The sequence below is a fragment of the Erinaceus europaeus genome, chromosome 2 (assembly GCF_950295315.1).
Source record: "Erinaceus europaeus chromosome 2, mEriEur2.1, whole genome shotgun sequence".
Lineage (NCBI taxonomy): Eukaryota > Metazoa > Chordata > Mammalia > Eulipotyphla > Erinaceidae > Erinaceus > Erinaceus europaeus.
Window position 1 is genome coordinate 106,760,518 of NC_080163.1, and position 19,902 is coordinate 106,780,419.

At 42.3% G+C, this 19,902-nt stretch overlaps 2 protein-coding genes and 2 long non-coding RNA genes across 4 annotated transcripts in view; all 4 read right to left on the minus strand.

The window, feature by feature from the left end:
- LOC132536618 (uncharacterized) overlaps positions 1-19,902 on the minus strand; it is a 411,585-nt gene that overhangs the window by 249,823 nt on the left and 141,860 nt on the right. The window lies entirely within an intron of this gene.
- The window catches only part of LOC132536960 (uncharacterized), a 114,310-nt gene that overhangs the window by 84,738 nt on the left and 9,670 nt on the right, over positions 1-19,902 (minus strand). The gene's annotated exons all lie outside the window — the stretch shown is intronic.
- Positions 351-1,013, minus strand: CLDN22 (claudin 22). The gene has a single exon (XM_007534072.2). The coding sequence runs from the start codon at positions 1,011-1,013 to the stop codon at positions 351-353; it is 663 nt and encodes a 220-aa protein (XP_007534134.1).
- Positions 2,530-3,219, minus strand: LOC103123416 (putative claudin-24). The gene has a single exon (XM_007534071.2). The coding sequence runs from the start codon at positions 3,217-3,219 to the stop codon at positions 2,530-2,532; it is 690 nt and encodes a 229-aa protein (XP_007534133.1).

Below are 19,902 nucleotides of genomic sequence, written 5' to 3' on the forward strand. Positions count from 1 at the left end.
GAAGATTCATCTCTATAAGTAACACCTTTCAAAATATGTAAGTTACTGATAGAATGTTCTGTTTACCACGTCTCTACAGTCACTGGATCAATTTCAAAGTTGAAAAAACTCACCCACAGTCAGGAGGGTGATTGCTGTTAAGCTTTGGTTGCTTTTGGCCTCAGAGTTGAAGTAGTTTCTCGTCTTCGAAAGAAATGATTGTTTTTGAAGTTGATAGTCACAGGAAGGGGAAATTGCCACTTGGAAAAATCACAGCACAGGGAACCAGGTAAGCCTGCCTCAGGAAATCCTACCAAATGCAGGGCTGAGCCAGCACCTCCTGTAGAGCAGACATCATCCGTCCTCCTGGCTCAGATTCTCAGATGGGTGTTTTCCATCTCCAGGTGCTGATGGTGATACCTCAAATGTGCTTCCTTATAGCAGCCTGAGCTGAGGGGAGCCGAGGGGGAGCACACCACACAGTGCAACAGACACCCTCCTATCACCAGACACAAGCCAGAAAACCAGCCAATGAACAGGGCTTCCCCAAACTCCCACCTGGGCACGATCTCAGGCATGGTCTCATCCCAGAACTCCTGCACCGTCACATGGGCCACCCAGGACACTGGAACCAGGATTGAGACACCCGAGGTCCATAGCAGAATTCCTCCCACGATCAGCAGTCTCTTCTTGAGCCCTGGCTGCCTCTCTCCAACTCGCAGGCAGTCCAGCCCCAGACCAGATATCAACAGACCCACAAAGCCCAGCCCGTTAGACAGAAACATCAAAATCCTGGAGATCCTGAGTTCAGTAGGCAAAGCCAGGAAAGAATCAAAGTCCTTGCATTGTGCCCCTACTTCCTCCTGGATGACACAGGTCTGCCATAGTCCCATGGTCCAGTTTTCCATTTCATTTAAGTCCAGGTTCAGGTTTTTCCATTGTGGCAGGTAATTTGTAAGGCACGATAAAACCCATCCCAGCAGAGATAAGGAAATCCCAGCTAACTGGGCCACAGTTCGAAATAAGAATGCCATCAGAAGAAAATTCTGCAGGTTTTATCCTGACTGACTTCTGCCTTTCATTTGCTGGGCAAAGAAGTGTGACACTTGGGTTATCACCTGTGGAACTCAGAAATAGTTTTTCACTGTGTATATAGGAAGATTCTTGCCAGGGTTGCTATTGTTCAAATCCATGTTGAATAGGTTTCAGGAAAGGATAAGGAAATAATTCCACAAGCCAGTCATGCCAAGGTGTGGCCAAGATCATGTTCATGTGCTGTGGGCTGAATTGATAGTAAGCAGCTTGTGACTGAACTAACATGGAGTGGCATTAACGCTTCTTTAATTGTGATGATAAAATTGGCTGTCGTGTTCGTTCCCCACTTCAACAAATTCAGAAATCTCAGTGCAAAAAATGTTGGCTTTCTAATCTGGGTTCAACTCTGGTTTTCTGTCTAATTGATTACCACTGTCAGATTTTCATCTGCTAGAGTTCTCTCATTTCAATGCATGCATTGTTGTAATAGGAGTGTTATTGCTTTCCAAAAGTATTTTCTTAAACAAATAACTCTGTTGTATCAAAAATAGATCAACATCAGAACTTTCTTCAAAATAAAAATAAATACACACCACTCCTTGGGCAACATCTGCCACTTTGGATTGAACTAAATACCAAGTCTGCTTATCTACATAATGCCTTTCTGTCAAATTCAGTTATGTGTGCGTAAATACTTGAGGTCCCCCTGCCCCCGCCTAAATATGCCCTTTATGCTGTGAGTCAGTTAGGCAATAGGACTTTGTAGGTTAATCAGCATCACCATTGCTTCACTCCCAAAGCATGTTTCCATAGGCTTGTGGGTTTTTGTTTTGTCTGTTTGCTTATTTTGCTTTTTACTGGACAAAGAGCACATGAGCTTTCAGTATCAAGAGAGTGTACACATTCTTTTTGGAATTGTTTGTCTATTTCAAAATGAAGGCTTTGGAGGAGAGAGGGAGAGAGAGGCCAAACCAGTGTTTTGGATGTGAGAGTATCAGGCAGAACATGCAGACCTCCAGCCTCACACAGTCCCGTCACAGGGTGTCTGCTCACTTCCTACGTACAGGCCACTGCTGTTCAAAGACCAAAGTTGTTGAGAAAGCACCACTTTGAAATTTGCTTAACATGTGTTTTTGCTAGCGTAGCAGGCTTGAAAGACTTCAGGTTATTATTATTTTTTTATTTAAGAAATAAAACTATTATCACTGCCAGCTGCCAGCAAGAACAGAAGAAAAAAACTTTTCTAATATCAAGTGAACGTGTTACACCTTAAGGCTAACAATATATGAGGCAATCATGTCATCTTTTATTTCTGTAGCCAGATCAATGAAAAAAAAATTGATCACACCTATGTAATGCTTACCAAAACAATTTGATTTACTCCTTTCCTTTTCGGGGTCTATTTTTTTGAGGGGTGGGGGGATAGTGACAGGAGCAGACCTACTATAGAAAAGTAATTATTGAGTGAAAAGGGTAAGAAAGATGTTCACTTCACAGCAAAGTAAACCCCCTACATCACAGTCGACTCTGTTCTTGATAAGTCTTAAACTTCCGGGTCTGTATTCCATTTTCCAGGCAAGGGCACTGAGTTTGCGATTCTGCCACCACATAGCGGCCCGAGCTGAGGGGAGCCGAGGGGGAGCACGCCACACAGTGCAACAGACACCCTCCTATCACCAGACACAAGCCAGAAAACCAGCCAATGAACAGGGCTTCCCCAAACTCCCACCTGGGCACGATCTCAGGCATGGTCTCATCCCAGAACTCCTGCACCGTCACATGGGCCACCCAGGACACTGGAACCAGGATTGAGACACCCGAGGTCCATAGCAGAATTCCTCCCACGATCAGCAGTCTCTTCTTGAGCCCTGGCTGCCTCTCTCCAACTCGCAGGCAGTCCAGCCCCAGACCAGATATCAACAGACCCACAAAGCCCAGCCCGTTAGACAGAAACATCAAAATCCTGGAGATCCTGAGTTCAGTAGGCAAAGCCAGGAAAGAATCAAAGTCCTTGCATTGTGCCCCTACTTCCTCCTGGATGACACAGGTCTGCCATAGTCCCATGGTCCAGTTTTCCATTTCATTCAAGTCCAGGTTCAGGTTTTTCCAATGAGGCAAGTAAGTTGTAATAATGGCTAAAACCCATCCCAGTGAAGATAAGGAAAGTCCAATGAGTTGTATCACTACTCTGAAGACTAAAGCCATTGCGACAAATCTGAAGATGTTTGCCACCCCTATAGAAGCTGCTGTCTTGTGGTTGACAGTGGTGTGACAACCTGGGATCTTGCTGCCTGGAATATAAGCTTTGATCCTTAACTCTTTGGGCACTCTGAAATGTGTTTTTGTTCTTCTTGAATATAATGTTTCATGTAAAGGATGGAGGACTCTGTTAAAACTATGAGTTAGGCTTTCTGATAAGGATTTGATCTGTTACCTTCCAATTTGCTTGGTAAAATTATATCCCCAATGCCTGATGGTTATAAGTCTAAGGATGAACAAAGAGGGCTCTATGACCCCTCACCCTAAAAGACAACAGAAATCTTTGTGCTTCAATATGGATTAATTAGATTTTAAGTGGTGATAAAAGCCCAGCTCTCTCTGCAACAGGACTTCATTGTAATAGCTGAATCTGAGATTTCAGGGATGCAAAACAAGACCTTGTAAAGAAAGGTAGACTGTTTCCCTATAATCTTTATTCTTTGGATTTCCTTAACCTACACGAGAGCCTGGCCTGTGTTCTTGAGTATCACAGGGACTTGGTTGGAACTTGGCAGAAGTTTCTCTCAGATTCCTTTGAAAGGTAGAGGTGGTTTCACTGGGCTAATTAAAGTGAAAAAAAGACCAAGGTCCCTAGAGGTACTTAGTGAGCAATGCACACACCCTGACAGCTCTGGATTTCCTTAAGAGTTTCTCTATCCTCATCCAGAACAGGATAGGGAGGGGAGATACAATTTCTTAGTGTCCAGGCAGGTATTTTCTGTCTAGAACTGAGCTGATTTCTTGTGGTATGGAGACTCCAGTCAGTTCCAAGACAAGAGATTCTGATATTAAAACAATAGCCATGGTTGAGCTGACCTTTGAGGCTTCATCTTGGTGGGGTTATTCCGCTCACAGCCCTGAGAACATACTCCTACAGAGCTTGACCCCTCAGAGAATGCAGGACCTCTTATGTCAGGACAAGAGATCACAGGCTCAGGGACAGGTAGATAGCATAATGGTTATGCAAAAAGACTCTCATGCCTGAGGCTCTGAAGTTCCAGGTTCAATCCCCCATACCACAATAAACCAGAGCTGAGCAATGCTCTGGTTAAAATAAAAATAAATCTTTAGCCCCCACACCTATGGACATCTAATCTTTGGCAAAGATGCCCAGACTATTAAATGGGGAAAGCAGAGTCTCTTCAACAAATGGTGTTGGAAACAATGGGTTGAAACACGCAGAAGAATGAAACTGAACCACTGTATTTCACCAAATACAAAAGTAAATTCCAAGTGGATCAAGGACTTGGATGTTAGATCACAAACTATCAGAAACTTAGAGGAAAATATTGGCAGAACTCTTTTCCGCATAAATTTTAAAGACATCTTCAATGAAACGAATCCAATTACAAAGAAGACTGAGGCAAGTAAAAACCTATGGGACTACATCAAATTAAAAAGCTTCTTCACAGCAAAAGAAACCACTACCCAAACCAAGAGACCCCTCACAGAAGGGGAGAAGATCTTTACATGCCATACATCAGACAAGAGTTTAATAACCAACATATATAAAGAGCTTGCCAAACTCAACAACAAGACAACAAATAACCCCATCCAAAAATGGGGGAGTACATGGATCAAATATTCACCACAGAAGAGATCCAAAAGGCCGAGAAAAACATGAAAAAATGCTCCAAGTCTCTGATTGTCAGAGAAATGCAAATCAAGACAACAATGAGATACCACTTCACTCCTGTGAGAATGTCATACATCAGAAAAGGTAGCAGCAGCAAATGCTGGAGAGGGTGTGGGGTCAAAGGAACCCTCCTACACTACTGGTGGGAATGTAAATTGGTCCAACCTCTGTGGAGAACAGTCTGGAGAACTCTGGGAAAGCTAGACATGGACCTACCCTATGATCCTGCAATTCCTCTCCTGGGGATATATCCTAAGGAACCCAACACACCCATCCAAAAAGATCTGTGTACACATATGTTCTTAGCAGCACAATTTGTAATAGCCAAAACCTGGAAGCAACCCAGGTGTCCAACAACAGATGAGTGGCTGAGCAAGTTGTGGTGTATATACACAATGGAATACTACTCAACTGTACAAAATGGTGATTTTACAATTTTCAGCCTATCTTGGATGGACCTTGAAAAATTCATGTTAAGTGAAGTAAGTCAGAAACAGAAGGATGAATATGGGATGATCTCACTCTCAGGCAGAAGTTGAAAAGCAAGATCAGAAAACAAAACAAACAAACAAAAAAAACACAAGTAGAACCTGAACTGGAATTGGCGTATTGCACCAAAGTAAAAGACTCTGGGGTGGGGGTGAGTGGGTGGGTGGGGAGAATACAGGTCCAAGAAGGATGACAGACCACCTAGTGGGGGTTGTATTGTTATGTGGGAAACTGGGGAATGAGATGCATGTACAAACTATTGTATTTACTGTTGAATGTAAAACTTAATTCCCCAATAAAGAAATAAAAAAATAAAGAAGTTAAAAAATAAAATATAAAAATAAAAATAAATCTTTTAAAAAATTAATATATATCTACATATATATAGTCATAGGCTCCAGATTCCAAAGTTGATCCAAATGGTAGAGGAGCCCCTGGGGGACAGGACACAGGTTTCTCCAGAGGAACCACCATTCTGGAAGGTGCTGAGCTGGTGAGGTGGAACCACTGCCCACTGTGTTTCAGACTCAGCTGGATCTAGTCCAGGATGGAAAAAGATCTATGTATATATATTCTGCTTTTTTTCTTTCTTTCTTTTAACCAGAGCACTGCTCAGCTCTGATTGATGATGATGGTTCAGGGAATTGAACCTGGGACTCTGGAGCCTCAGGCATGAGAGTTTCTTTGTATAACAATTATGCTATCTATCCTCTGGGAAAAGATCTATGGTGGCCCATCAGCAGGTGATGGGAGAGGCAGAGCCCACTTCTCATCCTGATGTATGCAGAAGTCTCCAAGTCAGATTAAGATGAATGTACCTTTTTAAATATATAATTTTATAAAATATATACATATAATTTTATTAGTGATTTAGTGACGGCAAGATTATAAGATAATAAGGGTACAATTCTACACCACTTCCACCACCAAAGATCTGTGCCCCCCCACAGTATCAACCATAGTTCTCCCAAGGTCATAGATATAGATTGACTATATATATTTTTTTCTCTCTTCAGTTTCATGTGTTTCAATTCTCTATATTCTACATATGAGTGAAATAACCCCATAGCTGTTCTTCACTTCTTTCACTAAGCATGACACCATTGGTTCCATTCATTTTGCCCTGAAAGACAAAATACAGTCTTTTTTGACTGCTGAGTAGTATATGTCCCATGACATCTTTTTTTTCTTTTGTATCTATAAGACTTAAATATTAAAGGCATCTTAACCTAACTCTAAGGTTTCCTTCCCCCTCCCCATATTTTAAACTTTCAATCAGAAAAATGTAAAGGCCTGCATCAGGGAAACGTGTGGGCCAATTGAGCAAAGATGGAGTGGCCCCATATGAAAACGGATGCTTGTTGTCATTGTTTTATGGTTCCCACTTGCTTTAGCATGGGTTTATGATACAATATTTTAGAGGTGTAGTTTCACACCTATAGTATAGGCATGCGCCTAAGACTTGCCATACCCACCACCGAAGTCCCAGTGCCATTACATCAGAGACCTCTCTGTCTCTCCACTTCCTTTCCTCATCCTCTCTGATAACACTGAAGTTTTCCCAAGGTCTAAAGGTTAGTTTTGGTTTGATTTGGTTTTGTACCTTCATTTGTTTTAGTTATTTATTTTCCCCCTGAGTGTTAACTATCTGGTAATTATCTCACTTCCTGGGCCAGGAGGTAGCTCACCCAATATAGCATTCTCCTTACTAGGAGAGAGGCCCTGATTTCAAGCCCTGGCACCACATGAACAGTGGAAGATCAATAGATGGTGCAGTTCTCTCTCTCTCCCTCCCTCCCCCTCTGCTCCCCCTCCTCCACTCCCCCCTCCCCCCTCCCTGTCTCTCCCTCTCCCTCCTTTTCTCCCTCCCCCTCTCTCATCTTTCTCTTCTGCTCCTCCTCCCTAATTAAAAAAAGAAAAGAAATCCTTCTCATAAATAAATCAATCATAAAAAATTACTGTAGGGGGCTGGGTGGTAGTGCACCTGGTTGAACTTATGTATTACAATGTGTAAGGACACGGGTTTGAGCCCCCAGTCCCTACCTGCAGGGGGAAAGCTTTGCAAGTGGTGAAGCAGGGCTGCAGGTGTCTCTCTGTCTCTCACCCTCTCTATCACCCCCTTCCCTCTTGATTTCTAGCTGTCCTTATCCAATAAATAAAGATTAAAAAAAATTTTTTTTTTTAATTACTGTAGTTTGAGAGAAAGCTCAGGACTTGTATGCATGAGATCCCAAGTTCAATCCCTGGCACCATATATGGCCAGAGTGATGCTCTGAAAAGAAAAAAAAGAAGAAGAAAAGAGAGAAAGAAAGAAAGAAAGAAAGAAAGAAAGAAAGAAAGAAAGAAAGAGAAAGAAAGAAAAAGAAAGAGTCAGACATTGGTGTACCTCACAGAGCATACATATTACCATGAGCAAGGACCTGGGTTCAAGGCCTACCTGTGAAGGAGAATTCATGAAATAGTGTCGGCATTTCTCTCTCTCCCACTCTGTCCTCCCTTCCCTCTCAATATCTCTCTAAATAATAATAATAATTATAATTATAATGGAAAAATGACTGCCAGGAGTGATAGATTTGCTATGTCAGGTACCAAACCCTACATACGTACCAGCAATAATCCTGGTAACAAAGCATAAGTAAATAATAAAAGAAAAAGCCCAGAAACAGTGTAACCATGAGACCTTGGAGCCACAAAATAATAATAATAATAGTAATAGTAAATATAAATTATGTCCTGATTATTACAGCAGGTCTCCTGACAGCACAGATTGGTTCAAAGTGATAGGTTTTTTTTTTAATTGGGGGATTAATGATTTACAGCTGACAGTGAATACAGTAGTTTCTACATGCATAACATTTCCCAGTTTTCCACATAACAATAGAGCAGCCACTAGGTCCTCTGCCATCATGTTCCAGAGCCTGAACCCCCACCCACCCGCCCCAGAGACTTTTACTTTAGTGCAATACACCAACTGCAGCCCAAGTTCTGCTTAGTGTCCTCCCTCCTGATCCTTGTTTTTCAACTTCTGCCTATGAGTGAGATCATCCCATATTCATCCTTCTGTTTCTGACGTATCTCACTCAACATGATTCCTTCAAGCTCCATCCAAGATGGGCTGAAAACGGTGAAATCCTTTTGCAACATTTTAGAATGATGACTTTGAGGGGGTGGATATGGTTATGTAAAGAGAATCTCGTGCCTGAGGCTCCAAAGTCGCAGGTTTAATCCCCTGTGTCATCATAAGCCGGAGCTAAGCAGTACTCTGGGAAAAATTAGAAAAAAAAAAAAAAAAAAAAGAAAGAAATAGTTCAGAATAAAATGATGACTTCCATTTCTTTGAGGATTGCCAGAGGCACCTACAAGAAATAACCAGGCAGGGGTAGATAGCATAATGGTTATGCAAACAAAACTGTCAAGCCTGAAGTTCCAAAGTCCCAGGTTCAATCCCCTGCATCACCATAAACCAGAATTGATCAGTGCTCTGGTTAAAAAAAAAAAGAAAGAAAGGAATAAAGAAAGAAAGAAAGGAAGGAGAGAAATAACCAAAGTTAAAGACCATTAGTGTTCATGAAATAAGCTAGATATTGTTTTGCTCACATGACTGAAATGGTAGGATTGGCTAGGGAATTCTCATATCCAGACTTAACAGTATTTCTGTATTTCACAGTTAAAAAATTAAAAGTTTTATTTATGGAGGATGGAAGAGAGAGAACCAGAAACACTCTGGCAGATGGGATGTCAGGGATCAAACCTGAGGCTCCATGCTTTACAATCTGACACAGTCCACTGTACCTAGGCCACATATTCCACACTGTTAGGCTCTCTTTTGTTCTTCAAACATTTAGAAAAAAATATTTTTGTGTTCTTCCTTCTGGCTAGGGAGTCAGGTTTTTCTGGCCTATGGAGTTTTTTTCACAGTCGGATGAGACCGTCAAGAAACAAGCAGATAAAAATCAAAGTGAGGGGAGTCAAGTGGTAACGCAGTGGGTTAAGCGCACATGGCACAAAGTGCAGGGACTAATGCAAGGATTCCAGCTTCAGCCACTGGCTCCCCACCTGCAGAGGAGTCACTTCACAAGCAGTGAAGCAGGTCTGCAGGTGTCTATCTTTCTCTGCCCCTCTCTATCTTCCCCTGCTCTCTCCATTTCTCTCTGTTCTATCTAACAATGACAACAATAACAACAACAATAACCACAACAACGATAAAACAAACAAGGGCAACAAAAGGGAAAAAAAAAGAGCCTCCAGGAGCAGTGGATTTGTAGTACAGGCACTGAGCCCCAGCAATAACACTGGAGACAAAAAAAAAAAAATCAAAGTGATTTTCTTACTAATAGCTGATATATATCACAAAGGGATATATACATATACATATACATATACATATACATATACATATACATATACATATACATATACATATACATATACATATACATATACATATACATATGCATCACAACTTTTTTTTACCACTCATCTGTCATTGAACATATGGGTTGCTTCCACATTTGGGCTATTACACATAGTGCTGCTCGACATGATGGTGGAGGAAGTAGGTGGTATGAGTGGTATGCAGACACCTTCCATAGAAGGATGAGAAATTATGCTATTATGACAGCAACTGTCTCGTAAATCATAATTTCTATACTAATAAAAAAAGAAATATTAAAGTCTAAAATAAAAAACTTAAAAGGAGGAGGAGAGGAAGGAGAATAAGAAGAGGAAGAACGGGGAGAGGAAGAAGGAGAATGAAGAGTCAGGCTGGGAGACAACTCACCTACTAGAGTGTGTGCCCTGACATCAGGTGAGGCCCTAGGTTTCAGCCCAGCACCACATGTGAACAACAGTGGACTACACCAAGGGTTCTTCATAGATTGTGGAGTAGTGCTGAATGTCTCTCTTAAAAAAAAGACTTCAGGGAGCCTAGTGGTAGCACAGCGGGTTAAGTGCACATGGCACAAAGTGCAAGGACCAGCATGAGGATCCTGGTTTGGGACTCTGGTCCCCCACCTGCAGGGGACTCACTTCACAGGCGGTGAAGCAGGTCTGCAGGAGTCTGTCTTTCTCTCCCCCTCTCTTTCTTCCCCTCCTCTCTCCACTTCTCTGTCCTATCTAACAACGACGACATCAATAACAACAAATTACAACAAAGATGAAAAACAACAAGGGCAACAAGAGGGTAAAAGACTTCAGGAGCCAAGTCATGGTGCATCTGGTTGAGTGCCCATATTACACTGTGCAAGGGCCCAGGTTCAAGCCCCCAGTCCCCACCTACAGGGGGGAAGCTTCACAAGTGGTAAAACAGTTCTGCAGGTGTCTTTCTATCCCTCTTCCTCTGCATCTTCCTCTTCCCTCTGGATGTCTCTGTAGCCAATAAATAATAAATTTAATAGACCTCAACTATATGATTTATTTATTTATTTATTTTTTACCAGAGCACTTTTCAGCTCTGGCTTATGGTGGTGTGGGAGATTGAACCTGGGACTTCATAACCTCAGGCATGAAAGTCTGTTTCCATAACTATTATGCTATCTACCCTCTGCCCAACTATATGAATTTTTTTAAAGAGCAAGGAAGATAGCACCAGATTTTCGTGCCTGAGACACCAAGGTCCCGAATTCAGTCCCCAGCACCATGATAAGCTAGAAGTAAGCAGTGCTCTGGTTTAAAAATAAAGGAGACAGAGAGAATCCAAATAACTAAAGAGTGGGTATATGAATGTACCGGAAAGAGGAAATCCCAGTGTGAGAGTCTCAACATAGGAAACCTCTCAGTCCCTGGAAGACAAGGGTCTCCAACCTCCACATTCCAGTTCATGAAGTGACTGCAGCATATTTCTGCCAGAATTGGGGTGGGAATGAAAATCAGCCAGAACAGATATGACCACCCACTCACTGTTCTGCACATGAACAGTTGTATTGTCTGTCCCAGGCATATACACCTAAAAAATGTACCCAACCTGAAAGGTGACTTCATGTTCATTAACTGAACCTGAAGGGTCAAATCATATAAATTGAATAGAAGGTTAAGGAGACCAATTGTCCCAGCTTAACCAAAAAACACACCTTTCCAATAATCCTGTCTTCCAGGGCAAGGGCTGATAAATATCCCGAGATGAACTGTCCCCAAAGTGTAGTAAGTGAAAATAGTCATCAGGTACATCTATCTTGAATCTGCAGTTCAGGTGAGGCTGGGTAGGGAATGTTTATCTCTGTTCCTACTTATGGAGTTGAACCATCTCATTTATAAAACCATCTCATCTGCAAAGTCACAGTGTGTCCCAGGGGCCAGATCCCCATGAACAAGGTAGCCATAGAGGTACGGGAACACAGGGTCCATGTCTTTTTAAAAATTCTTCCTCCTCCTCCTCCTCCTCTTCTTCTAGTTTTAAATATTGCATTATTTATTTGACAAAATGGTAAGAAATTGAGAGGGGAGGGGAGGTAGAGAGGGAGAGAAAAAGAGACAAATGCAGCACTGCTTCATTGCTAGTAAAATCTTTTCCCCCTGCAAGTGGAGACTAGGAAGCTTAAACCCAGGTCTTTGCAGATTGTAATGTGTGCTCAACCAGGAGTGCCATGTCTTGATGGGGGGAGTAGAAGGTTTTTGAAGAGCTTGTAGAGTGGCAAATCCCTTCGTGACCAGAGTTGGGGTTGCTCTGTCCCCTGGAGAGCAGTTCAGTCCAGAAGATATCTTGGGGACAAATGGTTGAGTAGCATGGACTTTGGAGGGAGGCTTTCATGGCCACTATCCTTTAGCCCCTGGACCTGGGTCGGTGGGAGAGGAGTACAGGATGGGTACCTCCCACACAAAAATCTCACCAGGTTCTGCTCCCCACCTCCCATGCGTGTGCTGGTGGGGAGGTGCGTGCAGTGTGGAGGCAGCAGGCTTGAAAGAACTTTTTCATAGCTGGGTGTGTGTGATTGAGTGGAATGTTTCTCAGAAAGTCTGGTTATCTGATGGTTCTGTCTTCTGAGGCCACAGATGAGATCTTATTCCAATCCTTAAGAGCACCCATGCTGAAAAAATAAATAAATAAATAAATAAATAAATAAATAAATAAATAAAGTAAGATTCCAGTCCTGGAACGTGAAAGGTAAGTCTAATCATAACTGTGACTGAGGGGGAAAAAAACAAAACAGGAAAGCAGAATGGAAATATTTGTTGAGCACTTACTGTTTGCTGGCTATTGCTTGAGCTACTGCTAAGAACTTATCATTAAGCACCTAAAGTGAACTGTTTTCACTTCTGCTCCACAGATAAAGAGCCTGAGGCTAAGAATACACCAATGAGCTTGTGATACAAAGGGCACAAGGAGGGGGGAAGGGAGAAGCTTCATGAGCAGTGAAGCAGTGCTGCGGGTGGTCTCTTTTCCTCTCTGAGTCTATCTCTCTTCCCTCTCAATTTCTCTGTCTTTATCTAATAAATAACTATTGGAAGAAAGGAAGGAAGGAAGGAAGGGAGGAAGAATTGAATAGGAGGGCCAGGTGGTGGCGCACCTGGTTAAGCGCTCATACTACAGTGTACAAAGACCCAGGTTCAAGCTCCTGGTCCACACCTGCAGGGGAAAAGCATCACAAGTGATGAAGCAGGGCTGCAGGTGTCTCTCTGTCTCCCACCAACTCTATCTCCTCCTCCCCTCAATTTCTCTCTGTCTCTATCCAATAATAAATAAATAAATAAATAAATAAATAAATAAATGGTGTCAGGCTATAGCTCAGTGGGCTAAGCACACATGGCATGAAGTGCAGGGACTGGCACAAGGATTCTGGTTTGAGCCCCCGGCTCCCCACCTGCAGGGGAGTCGCTTCACAGGCAGTGAAACAGGTATTCAGGTTTTTATTTTTCTCTCCCCTTCTGTCTTCCCATCCTCTCTTGATTTCTTTCTGTCCTATCCAACAACAACGGCAATGGCAACAATAACAAAAATGACAACAACAAGGGCAACAAAATGGGAAAAATGGCCTCCAGGAGCAGTGGATTCATAGTGCAGGCACTGAGCCCCAGCAATAACCCTGGAGGCTAAAATAAAATAAAATAAAATAGTGAATAGGTAGGTAGGGAGAGAGATGGAATGAAAAGACAATATAAATAGATGATAGATGGATATACGGAGGGAGGGATAGATAGACAGACAGACAGGCAGGCAGAAGATAGATCAAATCTATCTAGTCTTGGATCATTATCACAAATGCCTCTTCATTTTATCCTGAATCTTTACAGCCAGGCTTCCTCATTCGCTGAGCAGGAGCCTCCCCTCCTTGGATGAGAGTCAGACTCACTTCGTTGGAAGCCCAAGTCACGGAAACTTCTCCTGGCTTTGCGGCTACAGAGTTAGAATCTGCAACAGCAAAGCAGCTTTCCCTGAAGGAAAATGGGACTCTCCTCCACCCACAATGCAAATACAAGTGAAAGAACCTCTATCTCAGGATTAGCTGGGTTCTTTTCTTTGTAAATCCTCACTAAATATTAATCTAGGCTCACTACCCTTGTGGGATAAGCTAATTTCCAGTTCACAGATGAGAAAATCTTTGCAAATCCGAGACAATATTGACACTTATTCTTGAGGAGTTGAGTACGTAAAGACTACCAGTACAGGCCCTGTAGAACCCAGGCACCAGAACAGGGACAAAGAGGACAGTCAGGTTTTTAGTCATGAACTGAATGTTGAATTGATGTATGTTGTCTTGCACCTACACCTAATGCTTAAGTACACTATAGTGCTTATTTGTAGATGTTACATACTACATTTAATCATGTAATATTTATATAATATATATATGATTTTATGTGTGACCATATGTAATATAGTGTTATATACAAATAAGCACAATAGCATGTGTAAGTTTCAAGTGTACATATAAAAATAATTACGTATATATTACAGACTTCTTTTTTTATATTTATTTATAGGTTTGTTTATTTGATAGGGCAGAGAGAAATGGAAAGGAGAGATAGAGAAGGGAGAGAAAGATAGATACCTGCAGCACTGTTTTATCTCTTGTCAAGTCTCCTCTGAAAGTGAGGACTGGGGGCTTGAACCCAGGTCCTTGTGCATGGTGATATATGCCCTCCACCAGGTGTGCCACTGTCCGCCTCTACATAATTACATTTTAAAGATTTATTCATAAGTAATATAAAGATTTATATTACTTACAGAGGGAGAAAGATACAATGTATCACTCTGCTGCATGTGATCCTGACATCAAACTCAGGATCTCATGCTTGCAAGTCCAGTGTTCTACCCACTGCACAACCTTCCAGACCACTATATAGATTTTTTATATCCTTTTTTATATTTATTTATTTATTCCCTTTTGTTGCTCTTGTTGTTTTATTGTTGTAGTTATTACTGTTGTTATTGATGTCATTGTTGGATAGGACAGAGAGAAGTGGAGAGAGGAGGGGAAGACAGAGAGGGGGAGAGAAAGACAGACACCTGCAGACCTGCTTCACTGCTTGTGAAGTGACTCCCCTGCAGGTGGGGAGCCAGGGGCTCGAACCGGGATCCTTGTGCCAGTCCTTGCGCTTTGTGCCACCTGTGCTTAACCCGCTGCACAACTGCCCGACTACCATTTTTTAATATCTTTGTAAGGGATTTATTTAGTTTTCTTATGAACATTAGAGAGAAAGAAAGAGAGAGAAAGTGAGAGAGAGAGAAAACAAGAGCATCACCCTGGCACATGCGATGCTGGATATCAAACTCGGGCCCTCATGCTTTAAAAAAATTTTTTTTTTGCCTCCAGGGTTATCACTGGAGATCAGTGCCTGCACTACAAATCTGCTACTCCTGGTGGCCATTTTTTCCTTTATTTATTTATTTATTTATTTATTTATTTTTATTGAACAGGACAGAGAGAGAAATTGAGAGGGGTGAGGGAGATAAGACACCTGTAGACCTGCTTCACTGCTTGCAAAGCAACCCCCCTGCAAGTGGTGAGTTGGGGGCTCAAACCAGGATCCTTGTGCAAGTCCTTGTGCTTTGTACTATGTATGCTTAACCCAGTGTGCCACCACCCAACCCCCTATTTATTATCTTTATTTGCTTATTGGATAGAGATAGCCAGAAATCAAGAGGGAAGAATAGTAATAAAGAGGAAGAGACAGAAATATACCTGTAACACTACTTCACCACTCAAAAAGGTGGGGACCCTATAGGTGGGGACCAGGGGCTTGAACCTGGGTCTTTGTGCATTGTAACATGTACATTCTAACAGGTGCACCACTACCTGCCCCCACCCCATGGTGCTTTCCATACAGTACCAGAATTCAAACCCAGGGTTTTACGTATGGTAGGTTATGCACTTTACCAGCTGAACCATCTCCCAGCCTGTAATACATTCTTTAATTTTTATTAATTTATCTATCCATGCCTTCAACAAATGAGCAAGTACTGAAACTGGGGGCAGGGGGTAGGGGGTACTGAAATAGTCAAATGGGATTCCAGTCACCACAGTCCTGGGTGATGAATATGAGAAGGGTGTCCTGGGGGCATGAGAGAGCAGCCTAATCTAGCACGGGAGCTCAGGAAGGAGCTCCTTGGGAAAGAGACTATTTCAGTCATTGGAGTTAGAAGAGCATTGAGCAGGAGGAAGGTAGCTGAACTGAGGAAACAGCAGCTCTGGGGACTGGCAGGCAAGAAACCTCATAGAATATTGGTGTTTATGCTGTTGGGAGCCTACTGGGCTGATCCCAAATCTCTACAGTTCAGAAAGAACCCCAGCATTGCCCAGTTGTTAAAACTCAGACCTGGATAGGGATTATGCAAAATGAAATGTGTCAGGAGGAGAGAGAGCTGTCTCTGATGTGTGTGATTAGCACAGCAAAGCTAAGAACCAGGCAAAACAAGACAAAAGCAAAAACAAAACCCTAGACTCTGACTACAGAACCGTGGTTACCACAGGGGGGAGGGTGCGGGGAGAAGCAAAAGGGCTTGGGTGGATGGTGGGGGACAGAAACCAGACCTTTAGACCTTTTAGTAGTGGGTGTGGTCTGGGCCTAGTCAGATGTCAATACATGAAGTCTAACTCCTAAAATTTACAGTGTCAGGGAGTCAGGCGGTAGCGCAGCAGGTTAAGCGCAAGTTGCACAAAGTGCAAGGACCAGCATAAGGGCTCCCCACCTGCGGGGGAGTCACTTCACAGGTGGTGAAGAAGGTCTGCAGGTGTCTATCTTTCTCTCCCCCTCTCTGTCTTCCCCTCCTCTCTCCATTTTTCTCTGTCCTATCTAACAACGACGACAACAATAATAACTTCAATAAAAAACAACAGGGGCAACAAAAGGGAATAAACAAATAAATAAAAATTAAAAAAAAATTAAAGTGTCATGACTCAGCATTACTCCAGTGCAAAGTCAACCAAATCTCCAAGTGCGGGGACCCCAGTCACTAGAACCTGGAACTCTGAAGAGCTGGAGGTCTGGTGGAAGGTCTTGCTGGAGGGTCAATGTTCTGGGTAGTCTAGGGTCCCAGACTCCTCTGCACTTGTTTAAGGTGAATTCTCATTCCTTCTCTCACTCTCACTCACTCTCTCTCTTCTCTTCTCTTCTCTTCTCTTCTCTTCTCTTCTCTTCTCTTTTCTCTCTCTCTCTCTCTCTCATCTTTGTAAGCTGGAGAGACACTTGCAGGGACAGAGCTCAGCTCCCAGTCCCTAGGTCCCCCTCCCAGATGGACAGGACTCTATTTCAATCACTCATAAAACCCAAGATGATAGCTCTGCTTATCTCCCACTTCCTTATAAGAGGCTGGAAGGGTCTCAGAGACAGAGGGAAGATGCAGACTGAAAAGAAGAAATTTTTGCTGCCAGGAAAGTGGCTTGGTGGTAGAATGCAGGACTTATAAGCATGAGGCCCCAAGTTTTATCCCTAGTATTGTATATGCCAAAGTGATACTTTCTCTCTCATAGGCAGGTAGATTTATAATAAATGAGAGAGAGAGAGAATGAGAGAGAGAGAAAGAGAGAGATATGAAGGAGAAGCCCAGGAGGTAGCAAGTGACTAAAGAATGGAGCTAAGAGCATGAGGTCCTGTGTTTGATCCCCAACATTACATGTGCCATAGTGGTCCTCTATTTCTCTCTCTCTCTTTCATTCATAAAAAAATATGAAAAAAATATGCAAAAAGACTCATGCCTGAGGCTCTGAGGTCCCAGGTTCAATCCCCTCACCACCATAAGCCAGAGATGAGCTGAGCAGTGCTCTGGTAAAAAATTAAAAAAAAAAAATTTTTTTTTCTTCCTTTACAAAAATAAAATAAAGAAAATTTGACCTTTTGTCACCCCTAGGGACAAAATCTAGGGCGCTTGCTTTCACAGAGACTCAAGTACTTGCCTGAAGTGTAAAGTGGGCGTTAGACCCAGCCTCTTAGCAATAGCTCACAGTAAATGCAAAGGACAACTGGGGACTCCAGGCTGGCTCCCAGGTGACCCTGTAGTTCCTCCCTGGGTGAGGTGCATTACATTCTTTCCTGCTGGGATCCCTCCACAGACCTGCAGCCATCTGGCCACATGCCAAGCTGATGGATTTCAAACCCCCAGCAATGACAGAAATGTCACTTTAAATAATCTCCCATCTATTAAGCTGGCACCATTTTAAAAAAAAGAATAAAGCACAATGCTGGCAAGACTTTAAGGAAATAAGCTCATTCAGGTACTGCTGGTGATTCTTTATAGTGGTTCTTCGTTTTCTTGAAAAAAGACTGGACTATATGTAATGAGAGCCACTGAACTGACCTAGTAATTCCACTTTGGGGAATATGCTACAAGAACATAATTGCAAAAGGAAAACCCCTAATGTGTACAAATCTATATATATAGCAATTGTAATTGAGCACAATATGAAAAGGCTCACACACACAATAGTAGAAGTGGCTAAGGAAATTATGCAGTGACACGAAATATGCTATGGCTATTAACAAGGTCAGGAATGTGAACTATGTTCTTGCATTTGATTTGAATATTTAAGCAATGATAGCATGCAAAACAGTGAGCCTGTGCTGAGAGAAGCTATATATATTTAGTATGTAAGTTTTATAGGAATGATGTCGCAAAGGGGTGGAGAAGACAGCATAATGGTTATGCAAACAGACTCTGATGCCTGAGGTTCTAAAGTCCCAGTTTCTATCTCCCATCCACCATAAGCCAGAGATGAGCAGTGCTCTGGTAAAAATAAAAATAATAAAATAAAATTACAGTGCAAAATAAAATAAGAAAGAAAAATAAAAGAAAAATAAGCTACATTCAAAATAAGCTGAAAGAAAATAAAGCTAAATTCAAGTGCCATAAATCCTAGTCAGTGGTAGGTCACAGGACTTGCACGCATGAGGGTCTGAGTTCAATTCCTAGTACTACATATGTCCAAGTGGTGCTCTGGCCTCGTTCTGTCTTCATAAAAAAATTAAACTGGGACTGTGGGGTGGTGCACCCAGTAGAGCACACACATCCCCAGGTTCAAGCTCCCAGTTCCCACCAGCAAGGGGGAAGCTTCACGAGCAGTAGAGCAGTGCTGCAAGTGTCTCTATTTCTCTTACCCTGTCTCTTCCCTTCCCTACTTATATCTCTTTCAGAAAGAAAAAAAGCAAAGGCAATCTGAAACAGTGGATTTCTCATGCAAATACCTAGTCCCAGCAGTAACCCTGGTAGCAAAATGATGATAGCAGTTGATTTAGCTGCATTGTGTCTCACCTGGTTTCTTTGGATAAAGTTACTCCAGACTGTAAGTGAGAGTTCTCTTTTTCACATGGCCACATGTGTGTATTCAGTCTCTCAAATCTGACATAGGAAATTATAGGATCTGTAAGCTCTAGTCTGTGGTAAACTGAGGGTCTGCGTCAATGTCAGGCTCCAGGTGCCACCTGTTACTTCTAGGGCTGATGGGATGTGATCTTGGAATGCATAAGCCAGGCCCAGGGCCCAATATGTCCTGAACACACAGCTCTGCTTACCTCTTTAAGCCTCATCTTACAGTGGCTTGGAGATAATAATTCACACTTACAGGTAGTGTAGAGATTAGATACATGCAAAGTCTGCCACATTCGGCATGGGATCTGGTCACTGTTCTGTGCTGTGTAGCTGGAACCACATGTAGCTGAATTCAGGTCAGCACTGATCCTCAACAGGAAAATGAATTATCTGTTCCTCACACATGTCATGAACTGACCTGAGTTTGCAAACTAGAGTCCCCAGACTAAAACTGATCTGGATACATGCTTGCCCAGTATTTATTTGTTCATTGAGATAAAATTTAAAAGTAAAAATCCCTGTAAGCTATTTCTGGTTCTGTTGAACATTTGATCTTAGCAATGGCTCTCCAGCCACCTTCAGCTGCTGTTTGATTGTTTTTGCTTCTTTTTTTAATTAAAGAATTATGTATTTTTTTTAAAAAAAAAAAGTAGTTCTTGGAGTTGGCGTATTGCACCAAAGTAAAAGACTCTGGGGTGGGTGGGTGGGTGGGTGGGGAGAATACAGGTCCATGAAAGATGATGAATGACATAGTGGGGGTTGTATT

Bases quoted from the DNA above. Each gene is read 5' to 3' on its own strand.
- CLDN22 (XM_007534072.2), bottom strand. From the start codon at position 1,013: ATGGCATTCTTATTTCGAACTGTGGCCCAGTTAGCTGGGATTTCCTTA.
- LOC103123416 (XM_007534071.2), bottom strand. From the start codon at position 3,219: ATGGCTTTAGTCTTCAGAGTAGTGATACAACTCATTGGACTTTCCTTA.